This window comes from Schistocerca serialis, chromosome 1 (assembly GCF_023864345.2).
Source record: "Schistocerca serialis cubense isolate TAMUIC-IGC-003099 chromosome 1, iqSchSeri2.2, whole genome shotgun sequence".
Classification (NCBI taxonomy): Eukaryota; Metazoa; Arthropoda; class Insecta; order Orthoptera; family Acrididae; genus Schistocerca; species Schistocerca serialis.
The window spans coordinates 153,796,762-153,814,851 of NC_064638.1; the positions used below are offsets into that span (position 1 = coordinate 153,796,762).

The 18,090-nt window shown below is 40.1% G+C and overlaps 1 protein-coding gene across 1 annotated transcript in view; it reads right to left on the reverse strand.

The window, feature by feature from the left end:
* The window catches only part of LOC126464587 (heparan-alpha-glucosaminide N-acetyltransferase-like), a 118,186-nt gene that overhangs the window by 70,755 nt on the left and 29,341 nt on the right, over positions 1 to 18,090 (reverse strand). The window contains exons 2-5 of the mRNA XM_050096243.1: positions 15,669 to 15,781; positions 15,471 to 15,574; positions 15,168 to 15,295; positions 1,222 to 1,328 (exon numbers count right to left, since the gene is read on the reverse strand). Of these exons, the coding sequence (XP_049952200.1) occupies positions 1,222 to 1,328; positions 15,168 to 15,295; positions 15,471 to 15,574; positions 15,669 to 15,781 (452 nt within the window). The remainder of the gene's footprint in view (positions 1 to 1,221; positions 1,329 to 15,167; positions 15,296 to 15,470; positions 15,575 to 15,668; positions 15,782 to 18,090) is intronic.

The following is an 18,090-nucleotide window of genomic DNA, read 5'->3' on the forward strand; positions in this document are numbered from 1 at the left end:
AGAATATCTGGGAAAATAAGGACCAATATCACTCATCTCATAAAAAGTTGTCTTGTTTGGTTATGCTACTTTATAATTAGGTTATTTTGAGAACTTTTAGTTATTTTTTAAATTACTTCTGGAAGCAAATATTATTTAAAAATTATCTTTTCTACAAACGTTCCATTTATAAACAGGTTCCGAAACAAAGATGGTTGTTGAAAAGGATTCCTCTTATTGAAAAGATTAAGAAATGCTGCTTGAGAGGATCAAAGAATAATAAATGGTGATTAGTGTGCAAAGATTGTTTGCCACAAGTCATCAGGAAAAACAACTGAAAATGTCGCATCATTCTCCGCCATGACAATGCCAGCATGCTAATAATGGACTATTTGAGGGAGAAAAACTTCAAATCAATGTCTCTTTGTCCTAATTCCCCTAATTTATCACCTAAAAACTTCTTTTGATTCCCCTATGTCATGGAAATATGAGTGGACAGAGAGTGTCATTACCTCAAGAGCCTCATAAACCTTTTCAAAACCATGTTTTTGAGGTAGTAACATCAGAGTAGAAAAAATATGCCCAGAACATGAATGCATGCAAATGCATCCAAATTTTAAAGGTGAATATTTCGGGATTAGTATCAAAAATGTTTTTCTTTCATTGATCTTATGAAAACTTATATGGCAGCAATCCAAACCAGCCAATTGCTACTCTTTTAACTGACGTAATAATTTTGCTTCACAAAAACATATCAAGGACACATAGTAGCAAACTGACAAAAAGAGAACCCTTGGTCTTGCAATACAATGGTGCTAACTCTTTACTGTATACACTAAAACAGTACTCAAGTAATCTGCAGTTAATACTGCCTCTGTACTCTTAGTAATGTTTTTATGAGTTGTTCAAATGATAAACTTTACGGCCAGTAATGTCTCAGATGTGTTGACTCAAAGTGAAAAAGAGATTACTGTGTTGAGATGAAAAGTGGATAAAATAGCAGCAACAGTGACAGTAATAATATTAAAGATGATAATACAAATCAAAATAAAATAATTTCCCTCTTTTACCTTTTACAGAACATTCTCTTTGTTCAAACCATCAGCTTCTTACCATTATCTGTCTTTGTTTTACCAATGACTGTAATTTTCATCTTTTTAAACAAATAATTACTTTGCAGTGCATGTATAGTAGCATGAAAGTTTATTTCTTTAGTTAGTGATGTGAAGAATATTCACTTACCCTCGGAAGATGTCTACAGATGCAACCCTATTCTGTCGACGGATTATTTGCAGTACCTCATTTCTTATGATTGGAGGTGCATCACCAGGGTTTGGGCTACCAAGGTCCTAAACAAAATTTAAAAAAACCTCTTAGACCATCCCACACATACATCCAAGTTGCAGATATAATTTATAACCCATTTTTAATCCAAGAGACTTACTATTTCATGGTGATTCAAAATGATATTTGCAAAATTTCTATTAGAAGAACATAAACACATACAGTGAGATACTGTTAAGAAAAAGTAACATTTTCTTTTTGAAATGAAACAGTGAACAGTTCAGAATGTAAATGGTTATGGCATCAAATGTATTTGCACACTTTTTTGTTTTGTTTTGTTTTTCATGGTAATGTAGCGAAACAGAACAAATTTCAATATGATGCACGGGAGCTGTAGCACTACCTCACATTTAGTATCCACGCAAGCAGACATCATGACGGAGGCAGACGAGCTGGCGTGGACAGCACAGCAGAGTAATGTGGAATCTTGCCACGGAGTGTGCTTGTGACACACGGTACGAACAGATCTGCTGGCAGAGGTGTTTGCCTGCATACTGCAGTACGCTGGGTGGGCCAGAACTTACTTAAGAGTTTGACCACCACAGACATCACCTAGTGTATCATATGTCACGTGTTGTGCCAAGTGCATAGCTGTTAATTGTCCACACCAGCCACTTGCCGACTTTTTCCTATCCTTATCTCTACACAGGTTCAAACTGCCTGCTTCCTCGTAGATCAACTCACTATGTGAGCTCATTTCCCTCTCACAGGGTTCTGTTCCCTGGCTATCATCAAGCCACCTTCGGTCCATAAAGTATCTATGCCAACTATGTAGTGAAGTGGCATTGTCACGCCTGTGAAGATTTTAAAGTGGTGACAAAGGACATTCTTATGCATGTGACCCCCCCACCCCCCTATATTTTCTTTTCCCTCTACTAGCACCACCATGGGGCTGACATTTCTGCAGTGCTGGCAGGCATAGTTGCACCTACAGAAGAACCAGCAGCAGCAACAGGAGCAGGTGCAGATGCAGGTAAACCACAATGCAGGCTGGTTGAGTATGGGGGATGGAGGGGGGGAGGGGGGGGGGGGAGACGCATGCGTCTATTGTACCATGTGCCACCCCTGACTCTGTTTGCTGGTTTCAATGAGTCGATAGGAAGATGGGAGAATTACCTATGCTGGTTCTTACTGTACATCCAGGTAAACTGTACTGACCATCCAGTATATATGGCTGCCTTATTGTTGCCCAGCAATGCAGGCTTATACAAAGTTCTCCACAATTTTAAGCCATCCACTGAGCCTGAAAAACTTTCCTTTGATGAGCTTTGTCAGTTGCTTACGCACTATTTTGGTCATCAAACCCATGTGATGTGGTGGTGGTGCTGGTGGTGGTGGTGGTGGTGGCGGCAGTGGTGGTGGCGGCGATGCAGTTGCAATTTAACCAGCACCACAAGCGCCCCGGGCCGCTGTATGCAGTCTGGATAACAGATTTACATGGCCTCTCACCCAAGTGTCGTTTTGAGTATCCCAAACATGCTACTTCTTAAGCAGGCCCACTAATTCAGGACTTGACTGTCAGGTTTACTCCTGACCACAAGGTGCAAACTAAGGTGTTGACCTTGACTGACCCTTCTTTAGCCAACATTGCCCAAATTGTGATACACATGAACTTACGGTGGTGGCAAGGGCTTCCTTCCTGGAAGTGGCACAATTGGGTGTGTATGTTAACAAAACCCTGGAGCCATGAATAATATCACAAATAGCCTCACCAGCTTCCGAGTCACCACGTGTCCTGGTGCAATGCCATTTCGGTACTGCCTGTCCTCACCTGTACTGAGCTTATCGAGTTTGTGCCACTCGCAGTGTCGTAATTCCCACCAACAGCGTGTTTTGAGTCCTTGGCATGGTTCTTCTTCCTCCTGTTGGGTGAGCAACTGGTCCTACTCCAATTGTCATTTGTTGCACATTCGCAGAGATTGCCCACACCTGCAGGCACCATGTGAGGTGTGCGTGTGGATCGGTCATTGGGCAAATGTTTGTGACACTCCAAGGGCTGTAGCCAGTCTTCAGATGTCCAAACATTTTATGTGGACTCTAGGGTTGCCTCTGACACCCCGTACACATTCCCTCAGGATATTATGCTAACATTGGTAGTGATAAAATTTCAGGTACACACAGAAGCAACAGTCAGCCATCTAACTCAGATATGTACAGGCTATTGGGATGTCCCAAGTTACAACAGCCGCTCCATAAGGTTGCTTATAGTGAACAGCGTATTGCTTTACGGAGGCAAATGTCCATTTCTGTGCATTATAAGAATGTGGAATGACAACTTGCCTCGGCAGTAGTCAATTCACCATTGCCACAAAACATTTTTGGGCTCAACACACCTTCTGTTTTTTGCTTCCAGATCATTGACAAAGTGCATTTAGTGACTCAACCCACATCTTTTCATGATTTGGACTCCTTACAGCAGTCCTATAACCTGCTACAAGAGAACACTTTGGACCGAGCAGAAAATTTTGAGGCACATGTTTCTCTTACGTCATTTGTGGTACCCAGTTTTTGTGCCCCACCCCATTTCCATCGTCACGTGTGACAAGGTAAATGCTGAGTTGCAGTGTTGGCTGGATCAGGGAGTCATTTCTCCTACCCCATCGCACCAATGGGCCACTCCTTTGATGGCGATTCAGAAGCCCAACAGTGTCATGCTCCACTGTGATAATTTTAAACAAATGGTCAATGCCTAGTGTATCAAAGATTTGTAACCCATTCCACAGCAGGAAAGGTTGTTAAAGTTATTAACGCGGAGGGGTGTGGTGAGGGGTCGCATTATTTTTCCTGCATCATCTTGCAGTTGCCACTAGACACAGTTTCTTGGACTTTCCCGGGCCTCAATATCTCTTTTGGGTTTTACCAGTGTCATCACTTGCCATTTCGAATATTTTCTGTGCCAGGAATTTACCAATGGTATCTGCAGTCCAGCACATTCCTTGTTGCGTCAATTATCTGGATGACTTCTGGGTTACAGGCTCTGCTCAGGAGGAGCATTTACAAAACTTTTTAGTCAGTTTTCCAAGACCTTCTGCAGAGTGGTCTTCATGGCAAGCCGGAGATGTGCAGATTTTCACCCTGAACCTGTATTTTTTGGGTCATGTGCCTAGTAAAAATGGTCTAGTCCCCACAGACAAGCATATCTCAGCCATTGTCAACCTACCAGCATCCATGAACCTTAAGGAACTCCAGTCTTGTTTGGGAAAGATTTTGTATTATGCTCAGTTCATTCCCAAGGCCATGCACGTCTGCCAACCTCTTAACTGGCTTCACCAGAAGGGCTGTACATTTGTCCGGTCTGCACATTGTAAATGAGCTTTTCAATCTCTCAAGCAGTGTTTGTGCTCCGCTCCCTGTCTGGCTTCCATTACACTTGGTAAACCTTCAACTGTGGCCTGTGATGTGTCTGAGTATGGCCTTAGTGCCATCCTGTCCCATCAGAACCCAGATAGCACCGAACAGCCCATTACTTATGCATCAAAGATGATTGAAATTTCTAATTAATTACAGACTGGAAGGTGATCTGTATTGGCTTCGAAGAGACCTTTAACAATCAAGATCATTTCAATACTATTTATTCCTGATGACCAGTTTCAACAGTTAAGACTGTCATTTTCTGAACTTCAAAAAACTTGTAATACATCCTATTCCATTATGGCTGTATCACACAAACCATATTGACATTCTAGTGGATGGTATATAACACATACCACACAGGTTTGTTAACTATAAAAACAGTTGAACTCTGTACTTCAAAGAATGTGAATCCCTGATACATTTAACTTGTTCTGCAAATGTAACAGTGTGCACAAATCTGCGCTGCTGCACAATTCGACATCTGAACAAGCATCAGTGGAATGCATGTGCGTGGACATCACTTGTTAGGTAAGGTGTTTTTTTAACAGTATAGTTTTTGTTGGTGACAAATCTGTTTTTGTTTTTAACAAATCTATGTGGAATGTGCTACGAGGTTTGATCAAAAAGTAATGGGAATTTTTAATTTTGCAGCCTTTATACCTCCAATTTTTAAAGGGTGTTTTTCTTTTTTTTTTATGTGGTTGGTACACATGTTCCTAATGTGTGTTTGCATTTTCAGCTGTTCAAAAAGGTTGTGTGTGTTTATGAGTGCACAGTGAATTTTTAATTTTGGAAAAGATAGCTCAAAAAATTTGTATCAAATTTTGCTTGAAAAATGGGGTATAAACATTTCAAAAAGTGTCGAGAATTCACTGAAGGTGACGACTGCCCTGAATGTACTATCACACCAATTACTGATGACACTGTGGAAGTAGTAAAGAAAATGGTTCTGGAAAATTGCCAAATTATGATCAGAGACATTGTTGATGACGCTGGCATATCCTTTGGCTCATGTCAAGCAATTTTTTCAGATGTTTCGGACATGAAACTTGTAGCAGAAAAGTTTATTTTGAAACTGGTCACTTTCCACCAAAAATGACATTGTGTAGACATCAATCAGGAATTGCTGAATGAAGTCAACAGTGATCCAGAACTTCTAAAGAAGGTTATAACAGGTGACAAAACATGGGTGTATGGTTATATGGGTATGACATCGGAGCCAAGGTTCGATAGTCCCAATGGAAACTGCTTGAAGAGCCACAACCGAAAACCATTTGACAAGTTCAATCACATTTGTAGGTTCTCCTCATTGTTTTCATTGATTACAGTGGGCTTAAGCATCACGAGTTCCTGCCTTAAGGGCATACTAGCACCCCAAATAAAACAACCAGAAGGGTCATTCCATGTCAATTCAACCAATTTGAGAAAATGTTCCAGCTGATAGTATCAGATTTGGCTGAAATTTAGCTCACCAATGCTACCAAGTGTGGAACACTCATGTACAAAATTTTAAGTTCCCCAGTCAATTAGTTCCAGAATTATGGCTTGTGAAAGAAGGTGGCGTGACCCTGAAATTGCAACTCGCATCTGGCAATCTATCTTGAGACCCAACTTCAGGTCTTAACAACTTTGGAACTATTCTGCACAGTCCAGTGAAATTTTTACAACCCAGTAACATCCACTTAGAGAACACACTCTATGAATCAAAACACCAACAACATATTTCTGAGGGAAAATAAAAAATTCCAAAATGTGATTAAAAAAATGTAATACGTTAAAAGGTACATATTGTAGGTGCCCTCTTTGCCAAATATAATTCACTCAAAAAGGGTATAAATTTTTTGTGGTAAGCTTAATGTGCCCTAAACACACACAGAACTCATCTTGCCCATATCAGTCAGTTACATGCACACGAAAATACAAAAATTTGAAAAATTACCCGAAAAACAAGGATTTTCTAAGTGTGGTAGCACAAAAGGGACAAGTGATATACAAGCCAAATTTCAAACACTGCATAGGTAGATCATAATATAATATGTGGCAAAATTTCAACTTGTTATTGCAAGGTATTTGTGTACAATAAAAGTTGACAGAGATGTACTTGGTTACGTTTCTTTTAACACAATTTAGCAAGTAATAGTGATGATGCAGACAGCTTGTTTCAGATTAAGCTGCAGAAATTGTTGGGAACCATTAGGCAACAGAAAGTTAAACAATGGTAGTTTTCAGGGACAGAATGAGTCATTGTTAGGCAGGAACAACAAAGGAAACAAGCAACAATTACAGGTTATTCATGTTTTTAAGATTCTAGTTCAGACTGGTCAGCACTGTTGTGGAAAGTCAGTATGGAGGCAGAAGAGTGTACTAGTGGTGCTTTTGTTCAAACAAGTTGCAGTATTGGTAGAGCACAAGCATCTGAATGTCATAAAACAACATATTGAACAAAATGTGGCATTCGCTTTGTACTGTATGATCTGGATGAATCGGACCAAGATTTGTTGCTATGGAGATGCCGGATACACCCTGTGGGCACAAGAAGTACAGTTCCAGGAAACTGTAGTGTTTGTTATCATCATATGAAAGTGTTTCTGGATAAGTATTCTTTCCTACAAAGAAGTCATTTTGATCCATTTTGGATTCATAAGAAGACAGTGAAGTGTAGCCTCAGAGAAATTGATATAAAATCAGTATTGAAAGTGTATCAGTGCATGGGACTTAACATGAAACCAGGACAAAAGTTATGTTCCAGGTGTGTTACACTGCTAAAAAATGAAGAATATTCTGATAATTTACGTGACAGTGGCGAAGAGTATCAGCCACCTACAACCACAGCGGATGAGCAATTAAATACTTCAGTGACTGCTATTGGTTTGTCTCCCATGAAGACACACAAAGTTGGGAAAAGAGACAGGATCAGCTAGGGTAGAAGAAAACTACAAGAAGCTCAAATGGAATTAAAACACAAAATAGCTGACACATTAATGGTGGCAGAGGAAGAACTATCTGCTTCAAAGGAACAGAAATCATGCCAGAAATGCTCTGATTTGGACAAAATTGTGCACGATTTGAAAGAAAAAGTGCCATATCCACACACCATTCAATGTTTCTACATATATGGTAAAGCAAGCTAGGAAAATATAAGCAACCCAAGGAGTGCTTCCACAACTTCAGCAGGCTCAGGGTAAGCAACTGAGTTCAGAAATAAAGGTGCTAGTGTCGGAGTTTTATGAAAATAATGGCTACAGCCGAATAATGCCTGGACAAAAAGACTATGTAATGGTGAAAATGGGAAATGTATGTGTACAGATGCAAAAAAGACTGTTGCTATCCAACATATCAGAATTATATGTAGAATTCAAGGAAAAGTATCCCATTACCAAAGTAGGTTGATCATCTTTTTTCAATCTTCGGTCAAAATGGGTTGTGCCTGTAAGTGCAAGGGGCACACACAATGTTTGTGTATGTGAGACCCATCAAAATACTAAACTGATGTTTGCTGCTATAAAGGATTCTGGTCTGGGTTATAAAGGTGCAATAAAGCTGCTAATGTGTGACATCAGTTCCTACCAGTGCCTGATACACAGGTGTGAAAAGTGTCCTGGTAAGGCAAATCTTGCAGAACACATGAATAAGAAACTGTATGGTGAACTCCTTATGGATGATGATGAACTTGTTTCTTATAAACAATGGACACACGTGGATGCACAAGTCTTGAAACAAAGCAAAGTACAGTGGAAGATTTTGTTGAAATGTGTTGTCAAAAAACAGACAAACTGACCACATACAACTTCACAGCAACAGCACAATCGCCTTATCTCCAGTTTTGTAAGGATAATTTGAAACAAGATGAAATTATAGTAATACTACACTTTTCTGAAAATTATACATTTATAGTTCAAGATGCCATCCACGGATATCATTGGGACAACAGTAAAGCAACTCTCCAACCATTTGCTATTTATTATAGAGGTGAATCAGGTGATGTGTCTGTCATGAACCTATGCGTTTTTAGTGACTGTTTAATTCATGATGCCATTGCAACATTTTGCGAAATACTTCAGTGATGGGGCAGCTAGTCAGTAAAAAAACTGTGAAAATCTCACAAATTTATGGATGCATTACCATGATTTTCAGATTCACACAGAATGGAATTTTTTCACAAGTCATGGTAAAAATGTATGTGATGGTATTGGTGCTACCATTAAGTGCATGGCATCACGAGCTAGTCTGCAGCACCCTACAGAAGGTCACATTCTAACACCTCTTCAATTATTTACCTGGGTACAGAAAAATACCTTTTAATGTATTACATTTTTTTAAATCACAGTTTGGAATTTTTTATTTTCCCTCAGAAATATGTTGTTGGTGTTTTGATTCACAGAGTGTGTTCTCTAAATGGATGTTACTGGGTTGTAAAAATTTCACTGGACTGTGTGGAATAGTTCCAAAGTTATAAAGACCTGAAGTTGGGTCCCAAGATAGATTGCTAGATGCGGGTTGCAATTTCCGGGTCACACTACCTTCTTTCACAACTCATAATTCTGGAACTAATTGGCAGGGGAAACTGATACTTTGTACACGAGTGGTCCACACATGGTAGAATTAGTGTACTTAATTTCAGTTAAACCTGAGACTATGAGCTGGAGCCCATGGTTGAACTGACATGGAATGACTCAGAACTGTGGCAAAACCAGTAATGGAAATTGCAGCACTATAATGCTCCCACTCGCACCTCAATGGTTCATGATTTTTTGGCAAAAAACAAGACTGTTAATCTGCCTCAGCCACCATATTTGTTGAACATGGCCCCCTGCGACTTCTTTCTATTTCCAAGACTGATGGGAACCATGGAAAGATGACATTTTGCCACCATTAATGACATAAAAACAAAATGACTGATGGAGCTGAACACTATAATGAAAAATGAGTTCCAGAAGCACTTCCAAGACTGGAAAAAGCACTGCACAAGGGTATTATATCTGAGGGGGATTACTTTGAAGACGACAAAGTTGATGATGAATAAATACAGAAAAACAAAGATTTTCATTACTTTTTGATAACCTCACATATACTATCCACTATAATGTCGACATGACATGTGTGATACAGTCATAATGGAGCAGCACTTATAACACCAAGTTTTTGAAAGATCAGAAGGTGACATTCTTAACAAATGAAACTGGTCATCAGGAATAACTACTACCGAGTGCAATCTTAGCTATTAAAAGTTTCTTCAAAGCATCAAAGACACTTTCTGCCGCACAGTATAATTATTCACAAGTGGAAGTGGAGGCGCTAGCTATTATTTTCGGGCTTAAGGATTTCCACATCTTTAGTATGGGGGGGGGGGAAGATCCTGCTCATCACTGCTCACTAATCATTGGTTTATTATTTGACCCCTCATTATAAGCAGCTGGATATGACTATCCACTGGTTGCAGCACTAGGCCCTCTTTCTCAGCATCTACTGTGACAACATTCATTACCACGCCACTGCCCAGGGGGTCAATCCCGAAGTGCTATCACAGCTGCCAATGGAGCCCAATCCAGAGTTCAATCAGCTGAGGGCTCTTGTGTTCGCACTGGATGAGACCTTGCAGCAAAATCTGTCAGACTTTCTGTTGATGACACGTGAAGTCGTGACCCCAATGGACCCCGACCTGCTTTTCCAGAGTATCATTTCAGCAGTCGAGTTGGTTTGGCTGGAGTACATTTCTTCAGGTGTAGGCCCAGTGTAGTGCCCATTTTCCCTTTTCCACGATTGGCTCAACATTGCCCTGGGGGTTCATACAGTCACAGATGAACGATGCTGCCATGTTGTCATCCCCCTGGCATTGCATCCTCACATACTCCAGCTGCTATGTGCATCACACTGGGGTATAACTCATATGAAGACACTGGCTCAACGTTAAGTCTGATGGTCAGTGACTGATTGTGTCAACGAACACCTGGTGTGTTCTTGTGGGGGTCTTACGCAGAACCAGGCTGCACTGCCATCCCATTTCTCTCCTTGGCGATTCCCAGAGCACCCTTGGCACAATGTGCATGTCGAGTTCACCGGGCTCTTTTTGGGCAGCATGCAGTTGTTGGTGGTCACTGTATTTTTCAGTTTCCACCACTTAGTCAAGCTGTCCTCCACAGCATTGACTGCCACATTTCACTCACTGCTGGTTACTCTTGTGATTGAGGGATTTCCAAGGACCCTGGTATCAACAACAGTTGGCAGTTTGTGTCACAGCAAGTTTGAGGACTGTTGCATTTGCGGTGGTATATAACATCTGATCACCACTCAATTTCACCAACTTCTAACTTGGAGGTGGAGTACTTTGTGCTTACATTTAAAGCCCAAATGAAGACATCCGTGTCCATCGCTTGACGTGATTATGCACTGTTGAGCTTTCTGGCTACATACTGTGCAATGCCAGTTGAGGGGGCAGTCTAACAGCACATTTGCACAGATGCCAGCTGCAGGCTCTCCTGGGTTAGCTGCACCCTGAGTCGCACACCAACTGTGGACCACTCTGTTTTCCTCCCGGAGCTGCCATTTGTGCCCAGTCTTTTGACAGGTGGCAGGGTTGGCTGCTGGGTATCATGGTGAGCAACAAAAGTTGGAAGTGGTTTGTGGTTGATGTTGGTAGGGAGCAACTGACCCGCCATGCCAATCAGCTCCACCTACAACCTGTTGGAACATCACTACAGTAGTCTCCTGGTCTGCAGGTTGGGTCATGACATTGTTCCAGGTGAGTGCTCCTGCTCGCAGCGACATGCTTTCATGTTGTCGCTCCATGTGCTCTGCTGTCTCCTGTCACCAACAACAGCAGCTCCCAGTGGAGCCCACACTTGTGCCTGCCAATCTGGAGCTCATGGATTTGGATCCACCCTCCTCCTCCTCCTCCTCCTCCTCCTCTTCCTCTGCCTCCCCACCCCATCATCGATGGAGGTGCCATAATTTCCACTGCTACCAGTGGACTCCCACTGCCACAGCATCCATGCCCATTTGGGTGGGGCCAGTGTCGTCGGAGTTAACACTCTGCATGATTGGTCCACTGCCAGTTTTTCCAGGGACTTCTCTAGTTCTGTGTTGGTGGTCTCGGCCCAAGGCTAGTCACTTCCGGCTCTATGTGGCCTTTTCAGAGGGGAGGGACTTACTATCTCTCCCAGCAGACGCACGATGGAGGCAGCCAAGCTGGTGCGAACAGTGCAGAAGCCTGCCGTGGGAGGGTGCACACGACAATGTAGTATGGGCAGACCTGCTGCAGGTGGCAGCAGGACAGGTGGGCTAGCACTTATTTAGAGTTCAACCACAATGGACCTCAGCTAAGGTATCATGCTGTGTGTTGTGCAGAGTGCTGTTAGTCATATGTACCAGCTGTGCACTGAATTCTTCCCATGCTCATCTCTATGAGGGTTCAGTCTCTCTGCTTCCTACAGATCGATTCACATGGCAAGTTCATTTCCCTCCCATGGAGTTCTTTTTCCCCGGCTATCACTGAGCAAATGTCAGCCCATGAAGTGTGAGTGCCAACTGTATAGCGAAGTGATGTTGTCACGAATGTGCAGATACTAACTCACCAACATTCAATGATTAAGTGAGAAAACGACTGTTCAAATAGAGAGTGTACAAAATGCACAAAACACTAGCATGTAATAAAGTGCATGAACTGGTTGTACTTAAACCTGTTGCTTTGTTGATGGTGAAATATATATCAGAGAATATACAAGAGGCAGTTTAAAATGAAGTTTGTGGGATGAAATATTAATCTCCACCTTCAAACAGTACAATGCATACTCTGGAGCACAGCAGATGGTGCAGAACTGGTAGGAGGTGGTCATGTAACTTGGCTGGTTCATTGGTTGGGTGGTTGGTTTTCAGGGAGGGGACCAAATAGCGAAGTCATTGGTCCCATCGGATTAGGGAACGATGGGGAAGGAAGTCGATCATGCCCTTGTTAGGTAGTGCGCTAACAACTGCGCCACCTCGCTCAGTTGGTCATGTGACTCTCACCACTACAACACTAGCATACATCTTGACGGTGAAAAGCATGTGTACATGACAATCAATTACATGGAATCAAAACATTAGATTGATAACTGTGGAGACGTGACAGAATGATAGAAAGGAGCTACTGTGTTTGAATGTACCCATGGCCACAATGTGAATGAAATTAACTGATTTGTTGGCATATCAACATGAATTGTCCAACATGTCTATAAGAATGGTGTATTAGTCACAGTTCAAACTCAACAAGAATTGCTACTGCAGTGAATGCAGGGCCATCTCAAGTAGTTTGTGAGCAAACAAAGCAAAGGCAATACCATGCAATGTACAGGGAGTCAGACCATTGCTGAAAGCTACACATACAGTTACAAGTCTTCAATGGGCCTAACAACACAAAAACTGGGCACTGAACGAGTGGAAGCATGAGGTGTGGTCTGAAAAGCCATCAATTTGTCCTGTTTTTAAATTATGTAAGACACTGATTGCACTGATGACCCAATGAGACAATTAACTCAGAATGTGTGGAGGTAGTTCAAGACTGAAGGTGATTCTGAGATGCTTTGGAAATGTTTTTGTTCTATGACCCACTCCCACTCATTTAGGTCACTGTGAATGTGTATTTTCTCAGCCACAAAAAGTTGCCCTGTCTTCAACATCTTCACAATGAGTATTTGTTGATACACCCATCTTCCAAAATGACAAAATGGTGTTCATAGGTGTGCAAGCACATGTTCCTGGTTTGATGAACACTTAAGCATCCTACTGCATCTTGACTGACTCACTAAATCAACCAACCTTAATCCAATACAAAAAATCTGGCTCTATTTGGAACAGCAAGTGAAATGTAGCAATCAATATCTCAGCAATTTCCTAGCTCTACAGGGCATAATTATAAATGAGTGACTTCAACTGAAAAATGACATATCTAAAGAAACTTGACAACCCTCTTCCTTACCAATTAGAAAACATTTTGAAGGCCAGGGGTGGTGTTACATAGTACTAGCGCGATGTCTTCTGGTCTTGGTAAATTCTTTTCTACAGTGTACTTGTAAGATACACTTAAGAAACTGGGGAAGTGACAGTTAAGCAGGAGCAAATGAGGCTTGCAAAACACACACACACACACACACACACACACACACACACACACACACACACACACACACAGGCAAGGAAAGGAACCAAAACAAGCAGAAGACTATTGAACAACATTGTAAATACGGTAAGTGGCTGCTTACAAACCCATAAATGGGATTAAACATTAATTTTCAAACAAAATAGACAGCTGTTTACTTGTAGGGTATACTAATGTAAGGAATGAAAACTTGTTTCAAAGAGCATTAGACATGTGAAAGAAGATCACACAGAAGTTACTAATCTTTCCTACATCATTATAATCTTTTCCTCTCCACACATTACCTCAGTTTGGCTTGAAATGCTGCAAGTAAAATCTCCAAAGGATTAGCCCACACCCAGCACGTCTACAATACGACCTAGCTGAAACTGACTAACTGTGCTGACACCATCTATGCCTAACATCCTATACGTCAAAATAACAGATTGCTCTTTCGGTAAATTAAATGAAGTTACAATGGGCTCAGCATTTTCATGTATAATACATGATTTTTAGTACATCTAGATCAACTTTCAGTCAATCATCGCATTAGTAAGTGGTTTTTAGTATGTCTAGAGCAAGATTCAGTGAATCAACTCTTTAGCTATCAGTAAATACGCAAATATGACTTCAACAATTTCACATTCTATCTTGTCTTTCCATTTCCTCCTGGGAAATGGCTGGCAGGATGCATGGGTGCATTACAACATACACAACAGGAGTACAATAGTTTAATACACTACAACAGGGGCATAATACAGCTCTAACGAAATGTCAAATACTTCAGTGGGGCAAAATATGGTGGAAATGAATAGTTATTTAAATGAATGTAATGGCAAAAATCACACAACAAACAGGGTGCTGACAAATAGTTGAAGAGAAGGAAATAAATAATACATTAAGAACAATTCACGAAATGTTGAATGAGAAGAGAGATGATACAGGGACTTGGGAATGAAATTAATTTCACATAGGACATTATCATTTAATATTCTTCCATTGTACAGGTTCACAGTAACTTTTGAAGCAGTGTTGTAGTTTACATACAGGAAGCTGTCATTAAAGACACAAATGAAAGGAAAAGATGTGGTCCTTTTACACTGATATCTTGATTAATCAGGCTATCATATATATGAGCAAGACAAAAATAGTTCTTTGACTCTAAATGCAAACACAGTTTCCAATGAAGGAAACTGTTTCATTACACACAGCATTTGAACTTTGAACTTTGACCTCCAATGTCAGCAGCAAACAAAAAGATAACAATGTGTTTAATACCTTTCACTTTTTTTTCTAAAAGATCATTTTCTACAATTACAATGCTACTCAGTAAAGTAAAAATGTATACAAATAATTGATAAATAGTTTTCATACTAACATTTTCTAGCTCTGTGAAGGAGAGATTCCTCCTCCATAGGTTTGTAAACCATCCTGATTCCACAACTGTAGCAAATGCGTAAGATATTATACTAAGAAGCAGCAGCAAACAGACAGCCACAATGAGTGCTGTAAGAAATAAAAATAACTGAACCATGACTGAATAAAAACTATGAAAATAAAAATTATGAAAGAGAATAGAAACATAATTTAATAACTTTACATAACATACTTAGACGAACAGTTATCATGCAAATATGAAAATATTTCACACTACTGAATCATTTGTATCATATATACATACGAAGAAACTGTGAGTCAGGCTTCTTTATAATGTATAAGTCACTGCAAGCATCATCAGATATATTCCACCCATATACACCATACTCTTTGAATGTAACGTTCCTCCTGCAATAGTTGCATCCAGACCATTCAAATTAAGACAGTCAGCAATCTCCTACATGGAGAAAAATACTAGTATGGCAGAAATATTTGTACTTACAAACACCATTTGGAGGCATTGAGAGAGTAACGCAATAAAAGAGGAAATGTTGTTTTCACTGTAAATGAAGCATTTTCTAATGCCCCAACTGTGTACCAAGGCTGATAGTCACACTGAAAAGAAAAGAACATAAGTACGATTTCTTTTACATTTATAAGACATTCTTAAATGCAGTAAGGATTAATTAAATTTTAGAGACCTTGCGAGTTCAGCATCACCATTTGTTTGACTATAGAAAAGTCTACATTCAGTTGCATGATAAAATTATAAATGAACTATGCAATACACATTAATCTTTGCTTATCAAAGAATAGAATATCCAGAATAAATAACAATAACAATATGAATTAAGACAGATTGCTGTTCCTTAAATAGAGAAGGTGTTCAGCATCACACAGCCACATTCAAAAGTAGATTGTTGGATATTTTCAGCTTTCATGAACAATCCTTCATCATATCAAGAAACAGCACTCAGAGACGACAACAAGCGCATGCTAGTGCACACGCTGACACTGACCAAATAGTCTACATTTGAATGAAGCTGTCTGCCTTTCAACACCACCTCTTTGTGGTTAGTACCAATCTATCCTAGTTGTTAACCTTTGCATTTGCATGTTTTCCGTAAAAGCATAATGCTATAACAAGACAGGTAAGCTATTTGTTTAGCAAGACTTTACCATAGCAGCAGGAACCAGAGTCTCAGTAAGAGAGTAGGCACTGGTTATGAAGGAGTGAAATAAACAACATTCCAGAGGATTTGATTTTTGCATGTGGATGTTCTGCACTTGTCTAAACAAGAAGGTTAATGTCGATCTGTGTGTAGTAGGTGGTATACATACCATGATTAGTGCAACCACAATATAGTGCACAAATGATGCTTTAGAAAACAAGACAAATTATTCAGTATTTAACAGTTTACCTATGCCTCTTGCTCTGTTTTAAAAATACACTAGACTCTTGCTAAATAGGCCAATCCTCGCACATATGGGTGCCGGATTAGCGGAAGTGCCAGATTGTTGAGTGTGTCTAAAATTTAGTATAAACACACAGGGATTGTACTTTATCAAATCAAAAGATACATCCATTTTTACAGAAAACTTAGTCCTTGAGTGTGTACATGCATATTAGTATCACCTGTCATTGACTATTAAACATGTCCCAAAGTTTTAGTTGCCACCATGACGATACGTGATGGTACTGTGCTTTATCACAGAATGGGCTTTAAGAGCATTTCATAGTTACTGCCATGTTTCTGATTGTTGGTCAATGTACTCCAGGAAGACGTCTCTAACTTCAGCACCAGCAGTTTGAGATATCCTCATGTTCTCTCCTCCTATGTTCTCTTCTTCATCAGTTTCATCATTGCTTTCCTGTGAGGTTATGATTACCTCTTTTATGCTGAAGTTTGGTCATAAATAGTTGCTCATCCAACACCGTTGCCAGCAACAATGGTTTCCTGCGAAGAATCTCAGTTGAGTTTATATCTAATTCTGAGTTTGTGCTTGAGGTCTAGCATAATGTGTCTCCCTTTAGAAGCCATGACAATGACCTGTAAGGAAAGCCACAATTTCAAAGTGTACAGGAATGTTGAACACTGTTGCAGACGAAATTTCATTACTGTAAGCATCATTTCAGGTTGAATGACTAGAGGCTGGATGTGTGCCGGATTACTGAGAGGCCGGACTACTGGGGGCCGTATTAGTGAGACTTTAGTGTAATGCATGGCAAGTTGTTAAACAGACTTCAATGGATTTGGTAACACTCTGAATGTAATAGCCAGATAGACAATAAGATGGCATAGACTGGCTATACAGCTCAGCTGCTCAAAGAAGTAAGTCTATTTCACTATAAGTGAAACACTTGGTTTCAGAAAAAGAACAGTTTAAACAGAGTTTGAAAGACTTTTTAATAAGCAACTACTTCTACTCTATGAATGAATATCGTAACAGAGACTGTCAGGCCAGCTTAAGTAAAAATGTCTGTCAGGTTTCAGTTTCGACAGCACTTGGTCACAACAGTCAAGATTAGGTATTTTGTGTATGATAAATTTCTTAATAGTGCATAATAATGTTTCATTCTGACAGCGTATTAATTCTGTAAATATAAGCTGTTCCAGTTTACTGTATTGTATTCACCTATTTTGACAATCTCCTGACAAATGATCACAGTAGTGAGTATTATAGTCAAATGTTTTATGTTTTTCATGTTATACTTTCTGACATGTTCCACACCCACAAGAATCTTCTCATTTTTTGGGTCTATGGAACGAAAACTGAATCTCATCTAATCTACTTATTTGTCACTGTCTTCATGGCGGTAAGAATAATTTCATACTATTCCATAATTGCTGTCCTATGAAAAAATGTTATTTAGAAACACTGTACAAATGCATGAAGTATTGAAAGGTGGAAATCAAAACACA